The 17,578-nt window shown below is 42.4% G+C and overlaps 1 protein-coding gene across 2 annotated transcripts in view; it reads right to left on the reverse strand.

The window, feature by feature from the left end:
* Positions 1-12,815: 12,815 nt before the first annotated feature.
* The window catches only part of shq1 (SHQ1, H/ACA ribonucleoprotein assembly factor), a 36,511-nt gene continuing 31,748 nt past the window's right edge, over positions 12,816-17,578 (reverse strand). For both annotated transcript variants that reach the window (XM_067588301.1, XM_067588302.1), the window contains exon 12: positions 12,816-14,120. In XM_067588301.1, coding sequence (XP_067444402.1) covers positions 13,454-14,120 — 667 coding nt within the window. In that variant the 3' untranslated portion in view covers positions 12,816-13,453. The remainder of the gene's footprint in view (positions 14,121-17,578) is intronic.

Here is a 17,578-nt window from a genome sequence, read left to right on the forward strand (position 1 = left end):
GGAGTTTGCCGCTTGGTTTTGATGTGAAGTGATCTGGACAGCTCTTTCCTTTTATTTTCACTTTTTCCCCTTGATTGAGTGTGTATTCTTCCTTCCTCTCCACCGTTGCTAGCAGCCAGTCCCATTCTCCTGGGAGTTCATTTGAGAAACACCACCTGCAGGTTTGAGTGGCATCATTAACAAAGGTCAGATGTGCTCACTGTGAAATTATACACACATGAATTTCTCATTGACTTGTTAATACACCTGATTTCCTTGCCCATGGTGACAGTTTGCCCTTTGCTGTCTTCCAGGGGGAGAGTTTGACAAGGGTGCACCACGTGGGCACCACGCATTTAATTTAATTAAGATACTGCTGATAACACTTTACACTTGAGTTAAACAAGCATGTAAATAAAATCAACATCATTAACAAACCAAGAGTGAAACAAATCAATATGGGATGCAGAGTGTACAGTGGAATGTGATGCTTTAATCCCCATCTGAGGCTGCATGTCCTTATCTGTCCTTAAGGAATTGAAGAATTTAGTCAGTCGCTTCGGAGTTTGGCTAAGAGCTTTTTTCATAAAGTTTGCACTTAACATAATCTTGCAGTTTTATTGTGTTTTTTTGTTTTAAACCAAGAGGTCAGTTGACACAAATTAATTGTCTTTATATGTTATACACGTTATGTTATCCAGCTAAAATTATCCTATGAGTTCTGATCCAGCCAATTTGGTTCTCTGAACACAAAAGTTTGATTTGGTAATTCGAGATGAAGTTATCTTGAATAACAGATGTCTTCATTTCTTATTTTGAATGCAAGATTAAAACCATTCAATCTCGTACAATTGAGTGAGTGATGATACAAAACTTGATGATTAGCTGCCATATAGTACAGATTACATATATAGCACATTTTACTGCAGCTGCACAGTATTAAAGGTGCACTAATCAATTTTTTATATTAATAATGGGTCAAATTGCCATATGTAATGTAAAAGGGTTTGCTTAGTCACAAAAACACAGACAATTATCACCCAGCAGCAGTTTCATTTCAGCTCTATGAAGCATTTTAGCTAGGTCTTTCAGCTCATTGTTTTAGTTATATGCCTGCAATTTTAATTGTTTTTCACCTCACAAACTCTCATCAACAGAGAATTTAGCAGGGAAGGAGCCAGATATTTCTCTCTGGAGTTTCTGGAGTAAAAACAAAGCTAGGAGGAGAGTGAATATCAGACTATGTTGTCCACTGACATTGAGATACAGGACTCCAAAAGAATGCTAACATTGCTCTGTGTCAGCTAGATGTGTAAATGGACAGCTGTTTGCTAAGATGTTCATCTTAACAACTTTACAAACTGATGTCAGTGTTGTGTTCACAGCTGGTTCCTTTTCCTTTACTGCTTTACTGCAGAGAATCCACCTCAAACATATTGTAACTTTTCAGTCTCTCAGATCTCACATAAAGCACATTACACTTCAGAGATTTAATTGAATACATTTCTTTTGCTCATAGTATCCCAATTTTAAATTGAATTAAATTTAGATTGGCTTTTTTATGTCACTTTATTTTATTGCACAGCCTATTTTATCATGTATTTGTTTATATAAAAATGTATTTTACTTTTTGAAGTTTGTGATAATTACACCTATGTATTGTTATCATTTCTCAATAATCTATCCATCCATCTTATCTCAAATCATGACTATATCAGTATTTATGTATTCCTGTCCATATTTAAGGATAAGAATAAGCTGCTCTATTGCAGGGTAGAGGCTTGTTGCTCTGACAACAGATTCAGATAAACGTCACACCATCAAGAACTGAAAAATCCAGGCTTGTGTTAAATCATGGACAATCAACTCAAACCAACTCAATTTTACATGTACGAAGAGCAGAGCCCAGGTTTCCAGTAGTGAGTGAGTGGCTGCTCAAGCTGAACTAATAAGCTATTTACACATTTCTCCACATATCTCAAAGGTTAATGTACATACACATTACTCCCACATATAGCCTAGAGAGGTCAAAGAAGCGCTTCAGAATAAACCCTATGTGTGCATCTCTCTAATAGTCCCGCATAGCATGAACAATTTGCGGTCATAACATTGTGAGAAGGGCTGTCATGTGAGGAGAAACACACCATTAAGAGCCAAGCAGCTGTGTCAGATCAGACTTTTACACAGCCCACTGCTTTGTCATGTCAGGGAAGGTTGCGGCTTGTCTTTGTCCACTGGAGCGAGTGTTTGCACAGTGGAAACAAGCCCAGGGCAGGTTATGTGTGCTGCACTCATCCATGTAACTGTAACATATAAAATACTTCACGGTGTCTCTGCTTTTCTGCCTTATGAGCATGCATTACATGGGGAGGCTCATGTGGCTGAGATGTAATCATGGTATCACAGTGGAACCAGGATAGCTCAACTGCACTGTCGCCACACAGCTTGTGTTGAGGACATGAAATATGACTCGTACTCCAGATAACAGAGGGAACATTGTCACAAGGGAGATGAACTGCGTAATTAGAAGACGTCATAACACAAGAAAAATATGGAGGACCATTTTAGAGCATTTAAAAACTCTGTTTTACTAAAAGAGGGGTTAGAGTTGCCTCAGAAATCTCCTGGCAAGTAGGAGTTGTGGTTTGGGTCAGGTTAGGGTTCATCGGGGTCAGGATTAAGGTCTGTCCACTCAGGTTTCCTTGGGGGCAGGATGGTTGTGTGGAAAACTGGTCCATTCTTAGCCCGACTACATGAGACAGCCCCATGTGGTAAAACAGCAAAAGACAGATAAGATAGTGATAGTTGGCTAACAAGATAGCTAGCTGAATGACATTATCTAAACACAAAATCAGCATGATGGTTCTGACAGCTTCCAAATGTGTCATGTTTTACTTCATACTGCCAAGTCATGACTTAAAAGTGGTTAATTCTTAACTGCATTCAGCTTTTCTTTGTATTGTGCTAAGTCTTGTTGTCAAGAGCAATGGACCAACAGTATGGCAACCAGATGATGTGTTAGTTCACTTTAAAGTCTGTAGAGCAGAGGTAGAGATAGAGTTCTATAATAATTCTACAGTACTAAGAAGCTGCCAAGTAGCCCACCTACAGTATGTTACAAAGCTCACACCAAGTCATTCTGACTCAACCTGTTGTCACTTTTTCTGAGTCAAAGAGTGTAATGTACTCAAATTAAAATGTACATCCACAATGAAAACCAAAAGACAATGTGGAAATAAGGTAGGTTGGGGATGAGGTTGAGGGAAGAAAATTAAGAGGACGGAGCTGTAGTCTGTCTAGTGTGATTTTCATCACAAGTCCCCATTAACTTGATATAAGGTCACAAAATACTAACAAACAGAACCAATATGTAATGATGATGCAAAACAGAGAAAACAATAGCAAACAAGTAGACCGCATCGTTCTTTACTTCCCGTTAGATTCCAAATGCACATCATCTCACAGTTTGGAGGACGACAAGATGCTCATTTCCTCTCGAAACTGGTGTCCAGAATCAAGGTCTGTTCTCGATTAGAGTTTGTCACGATGCCGTGTGTCTCTCACATTCTTGCTTCCTCCAGCAGGCTGGATGGTTGTTTGATTGCCAAGCTGTACATTTCCAAGAACAAGGCTGCTGGCACAAGACTCTCTGCTATATGTTGTTTTCCATCTCTCTCTCTCCCTGAGGTGAATATTGAGACTCATCCACTCTCAGATTTATTCACTGCTGCCTCCCTGACCTCCTGAGAGAGGTGGAATGTTTCTGCTGGAGTTGAATGCTGAGCACTTGACTAGCTCCTTGACATGTTCTACACAGTGTGAGAGAAAATCAGTGAGGTCAACCTTTCTAAAGATCTCAAACTGTGTAGATTGATGTTGCACCTGCAAGAGGAATAAAAGAAGATTCCTTTCAACATGCTTTTCAAAATGATTTCTGTGTTCCTTCGTTATGGTGCCATGTTGACACAAGAACATTTCATGACATAAGCTTCTCACATACACCATATAGTAGATGATCTGATAAAACTTTTTGTGCACTTCTGCTTAAAACTTAAATACTGATGAAAAAAAAGAGAAAAAGATTTTCTTGAAGTTGCTAAAAGTTCTTAAAAGATGTTCAATATTTTAGGAAATACACATTCACTTCTTGCTGAGTTAGACAAGCAGATCGATGTCTGTTGACGTCATGTCTGTATGCTAAATAAGAAGCTAGTGCTAGCAGGTGGTTCGCGTAGCTTAAAGATTGGAGGCAGGGGAAAACAGCAAGCCTGGCTCTGTCATAATGTTTTTAAAAAAATCTGCCTACCATCACCTCTAAAGCTCACTAGTTAGCTGGTTATATCTTGTTTGTTTAACATGTAAAATCGACAAGTTTTACGGGGAGTTACATCCCGGAACTGGTTATTCCCACTTCCAGTCTCTGTGCTAAGCTAAGGTAACTACCAGCTAAATTTAGTGTACAGACATGACAGTGGTATTGATCTTCTCATCTAACTGTCAGTAACAAAGAGAATACGTGTATTTTTCTAATATCTAACTATTCTTTTAATGCTACTCATCATGTGATGACAAGTATGATGTCACAGAAATATTTGCCTGCATTATTAGCTTAATGACTTTATTCACATAACTGGTTGTATTGTACTAAGGTGGGACATTTGTTTTATTACATCTTGTCGTAAACAGAAATGATTATCCCATTGCACTACACCTTCAATTAAAAGCGGTTAATCCTGAAAGTAACAGATTATCTCATTTCTCTGTACACTTGAACCACATCCTGTCTCCTGATAATTCATAACAGGACATGCGGTGTGTCCTGGTGTTACCCCTGGGCTGAGGGAAGGTGTGTCTTTGTTGACACACTAGTAAATCCACGCGTGATGCTAACATCCCACAGATGTGTGCATGCTGGAGTCTCCTGACTCAGCCGCAGAGATGAATGTTGTGTGGGTGGGCACCTCATTGATTTTCGTGTTGCAGAGATTAGCACATGTTAGGGTTATGCACTCAGGGCTGGGATATATTAGAGAGGAACATACACATTTAGCCCGCCTGCAAATACCGCTTTCCTTTCACACTCCCTCTCTGTTCATTGAGATCAGAGGATGGGTTGGACCAGGCTGCAAACAGATGTATTACCAAAAATATTCAAGTCGTTTGATCTAATGGTGAATGTTAATGTTATTTGAGTGGGAAAATCTGGGATGATATAGTTGCACATGTTTCCAATTCAAATCAAGAGATTTATTTGAGCATGGAAGTTCATTCTTACCTTTGGGAACAGTATATGTAAGAAAATACTCTAAGCTCAAATGTAACTTTGGCTTTTGGAGTTTCCATCTCTCGGTTTTCATTCAGCATATGGAGCTGGCTCAGTGGCCAATACTGTGACCAGTTGTGCTGGTGTTCATAGACAGCTGATGTTGTCTGTTCCTGCTGTTCATTCAATCTCTTCAGGATTCTTGCCATTTAATGATTTACTGAATCAAGTTTCATTTTCTATTGGGAACAGGTGGAAGTATAGTGCACCACTCCGCTGGCTAAAAACTCTTGCATTTGAAGCTGGATGTGCATTTTCTGAGTGGTAATGTGTGCAATATTGACCTATGAGGGGTCTGAGTTTGTATGCACATATTAGTTCATTATGGTTCAAAGAAATAAGTTTGTACAAATGATCATCTGAACACAAGCGAGATGTGTTTATACCTGATTTGAATAGCCACACTTTAAGGCAGAGCCAAAAGCCTGCAGTCATAGAGAGGGATACACTGAGTCATACAAATTGGGATAATGGCACTTTCAAAAAGACTTCACTCAAAGGCATTCATGGTGTTGCACTTAGCTGTACACAAAAGTGAAGTAGTAGTGTGGAGAATGAAAAAAGAGAGCTGGAGAGAAAAATGCACACTTTCTCACCTTTGCACATCTGACCAATCACTGCATGAAGTGGGCATGATTGTCAAATTGTCGGTTTCGATAAGTTAGCAAATTTGTCAGATGTGGCTGCCCAGTTCCAACATCGGAAAAACATGAGGGGCACATGTATGTTGCTTAACAGCATACTGACACCTTAACAGTATTTGAAGAAATGTAAGAAAAACTTATTTTTGCTTACTTCTCTTGGAAATCTTTGCAAACAACCTGTCTTATAGTATCAGATTAAATCTTCAAGCACACCCTCAGGGAGAGCAAAGTCCACACTCAGCACACACACACAAGTGTTCTATAAACTCGCCCTGCCATTTGGTCCAACTAAAGGTCAGTTTAAACAGCCAGTCTTCCAGGGTTCAGAGGTCAACAGCCTCCTTGTATACAAGTAAATGAATCCAGCAACCTTATCAAAAGTTATCCAAGTACGAGCTGGTTATCTGATAAGTTCCTTTCTCTTTTAAAGTGTGGAGTCATACAGCTCCCAGCCAGCCTGCAGATAGTTTTATTGCGCATTATCAGTTCTTATCTGATGTGACACTGTTCCCACAGCTTGACATAAGCCATACACAGCATTAACATACAACATGCATATTCCATTGCTCTGATGTCAGGGAAATCCAGAGAGCTGCCAGTCGTGTTACGACAAATGTTGATGGCAGAGCCAGGGCCCCACATTCTGTAAACCTACTTAAGTTGATGACACTCCAGTCATTTTCTGCTCTTTTCTCGCTGGTGAACGTGCTCTCTGGAATGTTTCACTAACCTAAAATGTGGTTCTTTGATGAGAAGCAGCAGAAATCTCTCCAAGAAATTAAAAGAAAGTGTAAGCAGGAAGTTCAGACAGCCACCTTTTAGAGATGTGCTATGCTGAAAATGATTTTCCTCTTCTCCTCCTCCTTTACTTTGCTCTTCTCTCCCTTCACCCCTAAATGACCATTTTTTTTCTCTCACACGCTGATGCCGTGTGTCAGCTGGAAAGCACGGCGCTGTACCATGCAGATGTAATCTACACCTCTGCGTGCCAGAGAACAGCGATTGAATCGCGGCGGGCGTCCGATCCGTGACATGCTGACAGGATCGGCATAGCGACACATGTATGGGTATCTGCTTTCATGCAACACATCCCAGGGGGAGAGGAATATGGTAGGAGGCCAACTCTTGTGATGTGCGTAGGGGTGAAAAGGAGAGGTGCTGGAAACGCTGCTCAGCTGGGTGGGATGGCGCACTGGGTTGGCTGACAACACGTTAAAGGAGATGTGGAGGAAGAGTGAATCAAAGCTGGGTGGAGATGAAGAATGAAGAAGGCCACAAGTCAGAGGGCGAGGGGAGAGCCTGAGAAACAGAACATGAAATAGAAAGAGCAGGTTAAAGGAAGTACATTGGACTAACTGGGGAGAAAACCGTGGAGGCGCCATGAATGAAACAGGGCAGGATGAAGTTGTGTTTTGCTCCAGCAGCTGCTATCAGGGTGGAAAGTCTGTGTGTTTGTTTGCTTAGCGCATGTCAATGGAAGCGCCCAGAACAGACACCGCTGAGTGAATTTAGAGAAGGAGCAGAGTGTGTTTCTCTGTTTACGTGGAAGCAGAGGCTTTTATCTGTGTCAAGATCCTGCGTCTGTAATGTCAGGGGAGCTTGTCTGCAGAGCGCTCGGGGAGTATGAGCACAAGAAACCTTTGTTTGCCGTCTGGTTGCAACATACTTACATCCATGAGGCATCAATAGTCTGGGGCTCAGCCTGCTCTGCTCTGAGCCAACAGGGGCAGAAATGTGGACTTCACACGGAGGCTGAAGGGCACCGTCCCGTGGACATAAGGAAGAGCAAACACCTCAACAGCCTCGGAGGTTTGGCTGAAAGGGTGCATACTCTTTCTCTTCTGGTGAAGCTCTGATCTGCTTGCCTCTGAATAAGAAATATCAAAGAGCCTGTGTAATGATTGCTCAATCTAACCACAGCTTGAAATGAAGTGATACACCAGCAGCTTGTTGACACCAACCGGGAGTGCTTTACCCAGTTTATTTTCCATCCTGCGCTTCTTTGTTTCAGGAGTTGTAAAAGAGCAGCGCAGGTTCATGAAAGCAGAGTAGGAGAAAGGCGAACATATACAGAAGACGCAGCCGCAGAGGGAGAAGGCCAGAAAGCAACAGTGTTGGATTGTTGTTTCCAGCTCCCCTAGCACTTAGAGGCTCCCTCCAGCACAGTTTCTCACTGAAATATTAATTGTGTTTGACAGCTGTTTTAGCTATGAAAACAAACATAAGATCTGAGCTTTTTTGGAAAGTGTTAAGACATACGGTGAAGCATGGACTGGCTCAGATAATGAACAAATGTTGCGGACAAAAGGAGAGCAGGCTCGAAACGGCACAGTGTGGAAGCAGCCTCATTAGAAATGTGCTGTTTTACCAGTGTGAAATTATGACAAGCTGTACTGTATCGCAGCTGTCATGTCCCTGGGTGCAGGTTCATAATGTACTAAGTGGAATAGTATATAGTTTAAAAAGTACATTCAAATGTCAGCAGGTCAGAGATTGAGCCAGTCAAGCCTCACGCATGGCTGCTCTCCCAGATGACTCTCCTCCACTTTAACACTTTAACAACGTTCCTGCAACCCCAACGCACTTAACAAGGTGGTATAACAATGAGAGGCTTTCTCGCTCACACACACACACACACACATACACACACACACAGCTCTAGCATGGCAGAGGCAATTTGCAGCATTAAGCTGCCTGATAGCACATGTCCACTGAGAGTTAGGGAGTGATTTAACGGACATTGCTCACACCAATTAGAGTGAATCAGCCAGGCAACGCTACTGACGACAAGTGGATGCCGACGCTGTCAACACACAGCCACACACACATGCTCCCACACGCTGCAGAGAGGAGGTATTTCACTGTTTCTTTTGTGATTAAGAGCATGAAAATAACCCATTTAGATAATCCCTCCCTGTCAGCACTGTCAGCCTGAGAGACACTGACACATCCCATGCAATCGTTCCCTCATTACCATACGCCAGTCATTTTCAAGAGGACGGACTCCAAAGCCAGAGGAATGAGCTGAAGGGAACGGCCACCTGCTTCTCTGTCACGAGCGCCGGAGCCGCTCCTCGTCTCTTCGCCGGCCAAGCCTGGAGCGACATGACACAGTACGAAGGCCACAAAAGGGAGAGCCGAGGCGCATCAGGCGACATAGCCATGTGAGAAAGAGGGTGCACAAAAGGATTTCTATTTGCACACCCATTGGAGGAGTCGGGCCCTGGAGAGCACCTGATTCATTTCTTCTTGAGGGCTATTAATCTTTTCAAGCACCAGAATCACTTTGCCTCTCAGGAACAGGAGAGGAGATTGAGTTTTCTATTACAATCAACCAGAGGCAGTGTGTCGGAGGAAGAGGGGGCAGTGACGACACTGTCCTTGCTGCTGCCGTTCCTATTAAAAACAAAAACAAGGAAGCGAATAAATATTACCACATTAGTGAAATAATTTTGAAATTTCGATTCACAGTGGACCAAGAGAGGTCACAGTAAATGCACTGCTGTTGTAGAGCTTCTTTTTATTTAAGAGCCAAATGATTCACTTAAGCTTCAGCCATCAAACCTGAAGGATTTTAAATGGGTCCTCCTTGTGTGTCGGCTCAGATGGTCAAGTTGTTCTGCTGTCTATACACAAAACACACAACATTTTAAGCCTTAATCCTCTGATATACTACACTTGCTTTTAGCTATACACTCACATGTGCATTATGGCAAGATGCAATTAATTAGTAAGAATAGTAAGGGCATTATTTCAGGAAGTGAAATAAAGTCAGCTTTACAATGCTGCATTTTCTGCCATAGGCGTCCATGTGTCGCCATGTTCTCTTATTTGACAAAGTAATCTTAACTCAAGGTCCACTTACTACTAGCTTTTTTTTTTTGCAGAGCATTAGAGAAGATTGATACAACTAATAGAACAACTCCTATTTTGTCTCTTTCCAAGGATTAACTTCCATGTTCAATGTTAAGTTATGTTCATATTGTACAAAATTGTTCTCAAAGATATTCTGGTGTTGGCCAAGGTGAACTTGGTCTGCCCCAAACAGATTTACTTTTTCATTCCCAAGATACACATAAAATATGTAGGTAAGGTGAACAATGCTGCTTGTGTCTATGTATAATGCATTGGTAGAAAGTATATCACGAGCCTGAAGCTCACTTTCCCTTACTCTTGTACTGTTGCTAATGGGCTACTTACAAAGATGGCCCAAATCAGTCCTCAACACATTACTCCTTTTTCTTAGACCTCTGAGAGTCAAAGGGCACACTCACTACATGAGTAAGGGGCTGATTTATCAAATCTAAGACAAAATAGAGCATAGACATCACATTAATTACTGCCTTGTATAATTTATCAGCTACATTCATTAAACCATGGCCTAGTCTCTTGAAAAATGTCTGTCGGCAAGGAGTATTAATTGCGGAAGAAGCCGACTGAAGTGCCGAGCTTGGCTGGGAGATCACTGCACCAATAGGGGAATATGGAGGCCACTTTAAGATGAAAAACGGCAACGCAGCCCAGTGTCACTTAATCAATGTGAAACCCCAGCAGGGAGAGGGAACCACCGCCTGCGGGGGCCACGCAGTCCCCAGACTCATGTCCCCTGAATGAAGGGGGTTTTAAATGGGCCGACTTTCACAGTATAACTCATCTCAGTCACAGCGATGATGGCACTCGCTCCCAAAGGGGTGTTGCAAGGAGACTGTCTCTTCTTGGGAGGTGCTTAACAACACCATCCATCTCAGTAACACAATACTATAGACACATTCTACCTAAGGAGCCATCATCACTGGTGGCTCCTGAACTGCCTTCATTCACACAGGATGAAACTCCCCTTGAAAAAGCCGGAGGCGACACAGTGGCTGTGCTTGATCAATCACTCGCTCAGCCAGTTATGACGTATTAAGATCAAAAACCAGGACAAATTCTACTAATGTGGGTCATTTCTGTAGTTTTTTTTTTTCTCCTTAACTTACAGTAATCAAAGTCCACTTAGGGGACACAGAAATTAAAATGTATTTCATTGCAAAGAGGTGGGTATTGCTGCTGTATGAGCACCACTACTGGGGTCAGTTCAGCCCAGTCTCTTCAATCTGCAAATAACACAACTTTACACTTTCAAATTGTGTGCAGTGCATACGCCAAAGTCTAATGTTGCATGCAGATGAAATGCCAATCCTTCCCAAGGAAGTGATGTCAATACAATGCAACTTTCTTTTATTTTATTAGGTGATGTTTGGTTTATTAGGAGGAGGTGGTTGGGTTGATGGCTGGATAACTTGGCAAAAAGTTGCAAAAGCAGCAGGTCAGGAAGCAGTTGCACCACAGAGATAAGTTACAACATAATTCTAAGTAACAACTAAATATTAACACACATGCCTCTAGAGTAGATGTAAATCATAAAATGTCACAGATGATCACTAATGGTAAAACAGCAGTTTCTCTGCCACACAGCATCATTTTTTTCATGAATTGCTGCAATTTTGCAACACAGTAATCCAGTAGAAACCTAATTCATTGATCTGCTATTTCAATATTGATCCAGCTTACTCCGATGTGCTACAATGCCAAATGGCTCATACCAGCTCTCACACAGCTGGTGCAACCAGTGCAGTTTGTCGGATCAGCTGACATGACCAGCTGATGTCTCAAGCCAAAATTATACTTTCTGTGTCCATAAGTACGCAGGGGTCCGCCTGACGTAAATTTCATCATCAGAGGGTGTCTGCGTGGCCACTACACTGTCTTCCTGTAGACGCTGATCTACTACGCATGTGCGGAACGCTTCCTCCAGAGAATACTATAAACAGAACTACTACGTGTCCGTGGTGCTCACAGCCGTCCATGTAAGCATCCGCTCAGGAGTCTGTGGCTTCACCTAGCCAGTGTCTGCAGAAGTAGTTGCTGCAACTTTCCAAATCGGTGTTATTTGGATAAACTAACCACATATTGGAAATCTACGATTACTTTCTCGCCTGAAAAAAAAAAACTTGAGGAAGTGACATATTAACAGTCCTAAAGCTAAAATTTCAACAGCATTCAGCCTAGCTCTACCATTGCTACGACAGCGCTACTTTGTCTTCCTCTCATGTTTGACTGAGGGAAGACTGAACGCTACAGTTACTCACTATCGCCCCTGAGGTACAATGTGGTATCCGGACGGGACCAGGGCTAGCTAGTTAGCATGCTAACTTCAGTAGATATCTCTGCAAAACAATACATATAGGTCTTTGACATAATGTCCAAACTGTTATTTCTTCACATTCTGTTGATAACTTAAGTTAAGTTTGGAATGTTTTAAAGTAAAATTCAGACCGATTCTTACATATTGAACCTTTAAATTGGCATATCACCTGCATGCAAAAATTGGACTTTGGCGTATGCACTGCACGCAGTTCGAAAGTGTAATGTCATGTTATTTGTACGCAGATTGCGAGACTGGGTTTGTCAGTTTGTCTCTGCTGGCTCTCTGCTCCTCTATCTCATGGTTGCCTTGGGCCCTGGGGTGCTCTTATCTCTCAAACAAACGGCTCCTGTGCCGCAGTCTCACTCGCAGCCCTCATCTATCTGCCTGACATGTGCTTCCTTGTTTGTTTTCTCTCGCCTGCTAGACGCACCCGATGATATTGAGCTGTGTCGACGGCGCTCCTCCATTCATGCCAGATGAATCAATCACTCCCGCGTGCTCTGCAGCCCTGTTTAGTGCCGACAGACTCTTTTCCACTTCAATCAATGCCGGGGCTTTAGGAAGGGGTTAGTGCTTTTCCTACTTTATATTAGGTGAAGAATAGCTCCCTTAAAGTAGCTCTGCCAGGCACTTTGACTGAATGATATCCAACAATGAGCAATGACAAATGTTTGTCAGCTGCTTGACATTCTTGTTTTGTTTATTTGAGCCCAACATGTACAGAGATAGTATTAGTTCATTTGCATAAATGTAAATAGAATTATACATGGATGGTAGAAAAGTTCTCCAGTACTAGCAGATTTCAGTGCACTGAATTGAGTTCACAAACACTGGTAATTTACTTTCAATAATTAAAAAGAAGCAGGAATAATTCATATAAAATCAAACAGTATGTTCAGAGAGAAAAAATGTGTTTGTATAGCAAGTAGGCAGCTCGGATATAGAGCAGTAGCAACAAAGTCAGATAACACATAAGCCAAGACAGAGAGAAGAAGAAGGAGGCTGGGCTGCCAACAATTCTTCTTCTATCTTCTAATGACCTCAGGGAGACTAAAAGCTTATGCATGCTAATCAAATAGCCATGTAAATATGACAACAAGAATTTTAATCAGGCTTTAGCAAGTTCATCAATTAAGAAAATAACATTCATCATGGAGAATAAGTTGCTTTGGAGGAGAGTTAAAGTATTACAAATCTTGGTATCACAACAAAATGAAGCAAAAATAAAGCTGTTACAAAAATTTTAAAAACAAACAGTCACATTTTACATCACTTACATGGAGTTCAAAATTCATCAGGTAGGATTTAAGTTCCACATCAGCAGATGAAGACACTCTCATCTATATCTTCCTGTGTCTGGACAATGAGCAGAGGGTTTCTGCGAGGACTCAGCTCTAATAAAGTCCCACTGCTGCTGCTCCTCCCTGATGTTTCTTCAGTCTTTGCTGCAGCGCTGCTCAGCTGTGAACAGTTCCTCTCTGCTTTGTAGCTGGAATCCAAGTCTTGAGAGATTGTCAGCTCCTCTGCCACCCGTTCCCCCAGCTCCTGGATCAGCTGTCTGGAGCCTTCTGAGGCTGAGGGGAGGGCTTCCACTTTCCTCCCTGCTGACAGGAATGTGACTGTGGGCTCCTGGGGGATGGGAGAGGTAGCGGAGGTGGGTTGGGGCTGGAGAGGGTTGTCCTTAAATGTCTCTCCTCCTCCTCCTTTTTTGGTTTCAGTGCAGTCTTGCCCTTCAGCATCAGATTCCTCGCTCTCATCAGACGAGTCACTGCTGCTGCTGCTGCTGCTGCTGCTGCTGCTGTCACTGGAAGCACTGCTACTGTCACCGCTGGGTATCGGAGCACTCTTGGAACCTTCCTGCTCTTCTTGCTCCTCAGCCACCATTGTCGCTGCCTCCTCTAGCTCCTCAAGCTCCAGCTCCAAGTCTTTTTTCAGCAGGGAGGCTTTTTGTAACGAAGCGGCCAGGGCTGTCACCTTCTTGGACCTGCGAGAAGGAAAGGAAAGATTTGATAACAAAGAAGAAGAGTGGGACAGAGGGAACAAATTTAAACATTAGAGCGGTAAATTCACTTTCCTAAATAAAGCTGGTGTATGACTACGCAAAGAGGGGAAAAGAAAGAGACATCAAACTACAACTTCATCAGTGGTACCCGAGAGAGAGGGGGAGAGGCACGACGACAGACTGAGTGACTGGCTCTGCGTACTAAAGACATAGCCACAGGATAACCATCTACAAATCTAATACCCATTAACCAAATCCCATTCTCATCTGAATGTTAAGTAGACCGCGATTTGCTGAGGCGTGGGGGGCTCAATGAAATATGGAAATATGGATGTTTAATAATGTAGGAAGATGAGCGGTGCTGATACATGGGGCTCGCCTCTTCCCCTCCCCCATTGCTGCTCTCCCTGCGAGAAGTGATAAGAGCCTGAGAGGGATTACAGAGAGATGCCGACCCCTCCTCCTCAGCCCGCGCATGCAAACACACACACTCACACACACACTTTCACCCACATAAACCAACAGTTATTGGTTGAAGACGAAAGCAAGAAGAGGAACCTTTCATACCATATAAGATGGGATTTTGATACTTTAAATATCACCCTTTTTTAAATTCTATCAACAGAATCTGTTTTATAATAAGGGTTGCTTGACTTTCTGTATAAATACACACCAAAGAGAGATCAATATCCTTGTAGTCTCATTAGAATTTTAATCTCTGGGTATTTCAGTCAACCTCACTCAACTATCAGGCTGCAGTGGGGGGAAAAAATAGAACAAACACAAGCGCGTTATGAGAGTAAATCTTGCAGAATAAAGGTGAGGTAACCCCGAATGACCACAGAGACTGCAGTTGTGGGCAATGTCTCACTGCAATACAGTCAATAAAAGTCTGGACAGAGAATAGCTCCGAGCTGCAGCCCCACAGCTAAATGTCTCTGTCCTCCTAAGATTAAGATTAAGAGAACATCCTCATATAGCAGTACATTAAACAATGTTCCCATTCTGGAGCTTCAGTTTTATAGTTGTGTCACCACACAAGACACAACGGACTCCTTGGAGAGAGAGAAGGTGTTTTATTGCTGATGAATGTCCTCCTACCAGGCCCCATTTGTGTAAAGCCATCAGATTGCTGGGAGGCCCCCGCCTGCACATTATTCACGCTGGGAATGCCTGCTATGCTGCCAAAAACTTAAGTGGTTGCTATTCGTCCCCCAGTGCGGTTAGGGCGTGTGTGCCGCCCCCATTGCCATGGTGATTACGAGCTGACCTCTGCGGGTCACTGCGATTCAGAGTATGTCCATTCAGGGTGGGATAAAGTGTGTGAGCCGTGCTGATGTGTGTGTGGAGGGGTTACTCTTCCGCTGCCATTCACATTTTCACACTCAGCTCCTGTTGCCCTCTCTGGCCCAATTAACCTACTGCTGAGCCCCAAGATGGCCTCTCATTACCGTGCAGTCCTAATGAGCTCCCTATTCTGGTGAGTAAAGTGTTTATGGAAGCAGCATGTAGGGGCTGAGTATTCATTTACACCTCAGGAGGGACTGTGTAAACAGATCTTATAGTTGTTCTCTGTCATATAGATGCACATTCTTCACTGAACACTGAGAAACAGAAAAGACGGTGAAGACAAGGGAGAGGTGGGGGAGGGGTTTGGAAAGACAGAACCTCCTTTCTCACATGCACCTTAATCCATAAATGTTTTGGCAGTTTTCTGTGTTACATTGTGCCAGAATGTTAAAACCGTGGCTTAAGTTAATTTTCTTGCTAAGATGCTCAGGCAACTTGCCAGCTCAGAACGTAGAAAGGTTTCTAGAAAAATCTGCCTGCATGGTTTTGGTCATGGAGATGTGAGAGTTTATGGCTGTCATTTACGATCCTGCTGCTGTAAATTGTCGTTTGAGCACCAAAACCACTATTTACTCCCTTTTGAGGAACATTTGCAAATCTACAGTTCCCAGCTGTTGTACAAAATCATCCTCCCTATTTTAACAATGACCTGTTTTAAAGATTAATGTATTCAGTATGAACCAGTGGGCTTTAGCTTTTAAACCAAAGCATTGGACATACTGAAATTTTGAAATGATGGCAGTAGAGGGAAATTCCCCCTCCACTCAAAAATATGTTTTTCTTCTTGTTCCTGCAGTTGAATGTTTGAGCTTCACTGTGCATAATGATGTATATGCAGATTATGACACTTGAAAGTGGAAAGTTTCACTGAAAATCTGATTTTTAGGTGTGAGCCTATGAGCATGATTTGTGATATCCGAACTAGTTTTAAGACAAACCTGGTCCAATGTTCAACTTACTCATGTGTGATGGGGAAATTTGAAGCCTCCAGTGCACATGGTAATTCTCGGTTGGATGGGCCAATGAGACAAACTCTCATGAGATTAGGGTTAGGTTAAAGCTATGATAGGTAACTATTCCGCATTAAAATATCTAAAAACAACGAGACCTATGTTATATATTTTGTTCAGTCGTGTACTTACATTATTCCAAATGTTTCCAACAATTTCAAACCAAGAGAAATCCATAATTTTAATCAAGGTAACGATCCATTTCATTTGGTCGTCTGTCAATGGCGTCATACCCCTCTACCAAAGAGTATACGCACACATGATAATCATCTTGTGTGGAACAACCATATCATATACACCTTATTGTCCCAAGCACCAGTCTGGAGTGGGTCTTTAAAGGACCAAAGTTATGACAATTCATCTGAGGTGGCGCTAGAGAAAAGGTCAGAGGATCACCAAAGTGAGCAGGATTTATCCTCTGGGTGCCATGGATATATGTACCAAATATCATGGCAATGCATCCAATTGTTGTTAGATTTTTCAGTCTAGACCAAAGTGGTGGACCAACCAACAGACATAGGCATCCTTGGACCTTGGCAATGAGTCTAGTCACTGTCTGTGGAGCTGATTTTCCAATTCATACAGCAGCACATAAATGTACCTGTACACTGGCAGACTTTCAAAATCAATCTGTGCATTACAAAAGAAAGACGTACTGGAGACACCTTGTCTTGTGTGAGAAATGCTTAATCTTCATACACAATCATTTCAATGAAGTTTGAAGCCTGAGTTGTAAACACCAAAAACCACTACATTCTTTGGATAACTGAGTCCACCAATGTTGTGGATTCCATGTGTGAAAGCCACTAAAGACACACACAACTTGAGCCAAGATCCCCAAACCTTACACAACTTTTTAACAATGACATAGTTTTTTTTAAACAATGACTACAGGATATGACATTAATATTGCCTCGACGGATGATGAGAAGTGTGTTCAGGCTGTATGGAGCCTCTTTAGGTCCCAGGTTCTATAAAGCGAGGCTGGGGCAGGAGAGCCTCCTGCAGCACAGCCACTTCAAAGACTACCCTGTATTCTCTTTCCCCCGTGGGAAGTCATTATTGAGTTAGCATTGGAGA

Source organism: Thunnus thynnus, chromosome 4 (assembly GCF_963924715.1).
Source record: "Thunnus thynnus chromosome 4, fThuThy2.1, whole genome shotgun sequence".
Taxonomy (NCBI): Eukaryota; Metazoa; Chordata; class Actinopteri; order Scombriformes; family Scombridae; genus Thunnus; species Thunnus thynnus.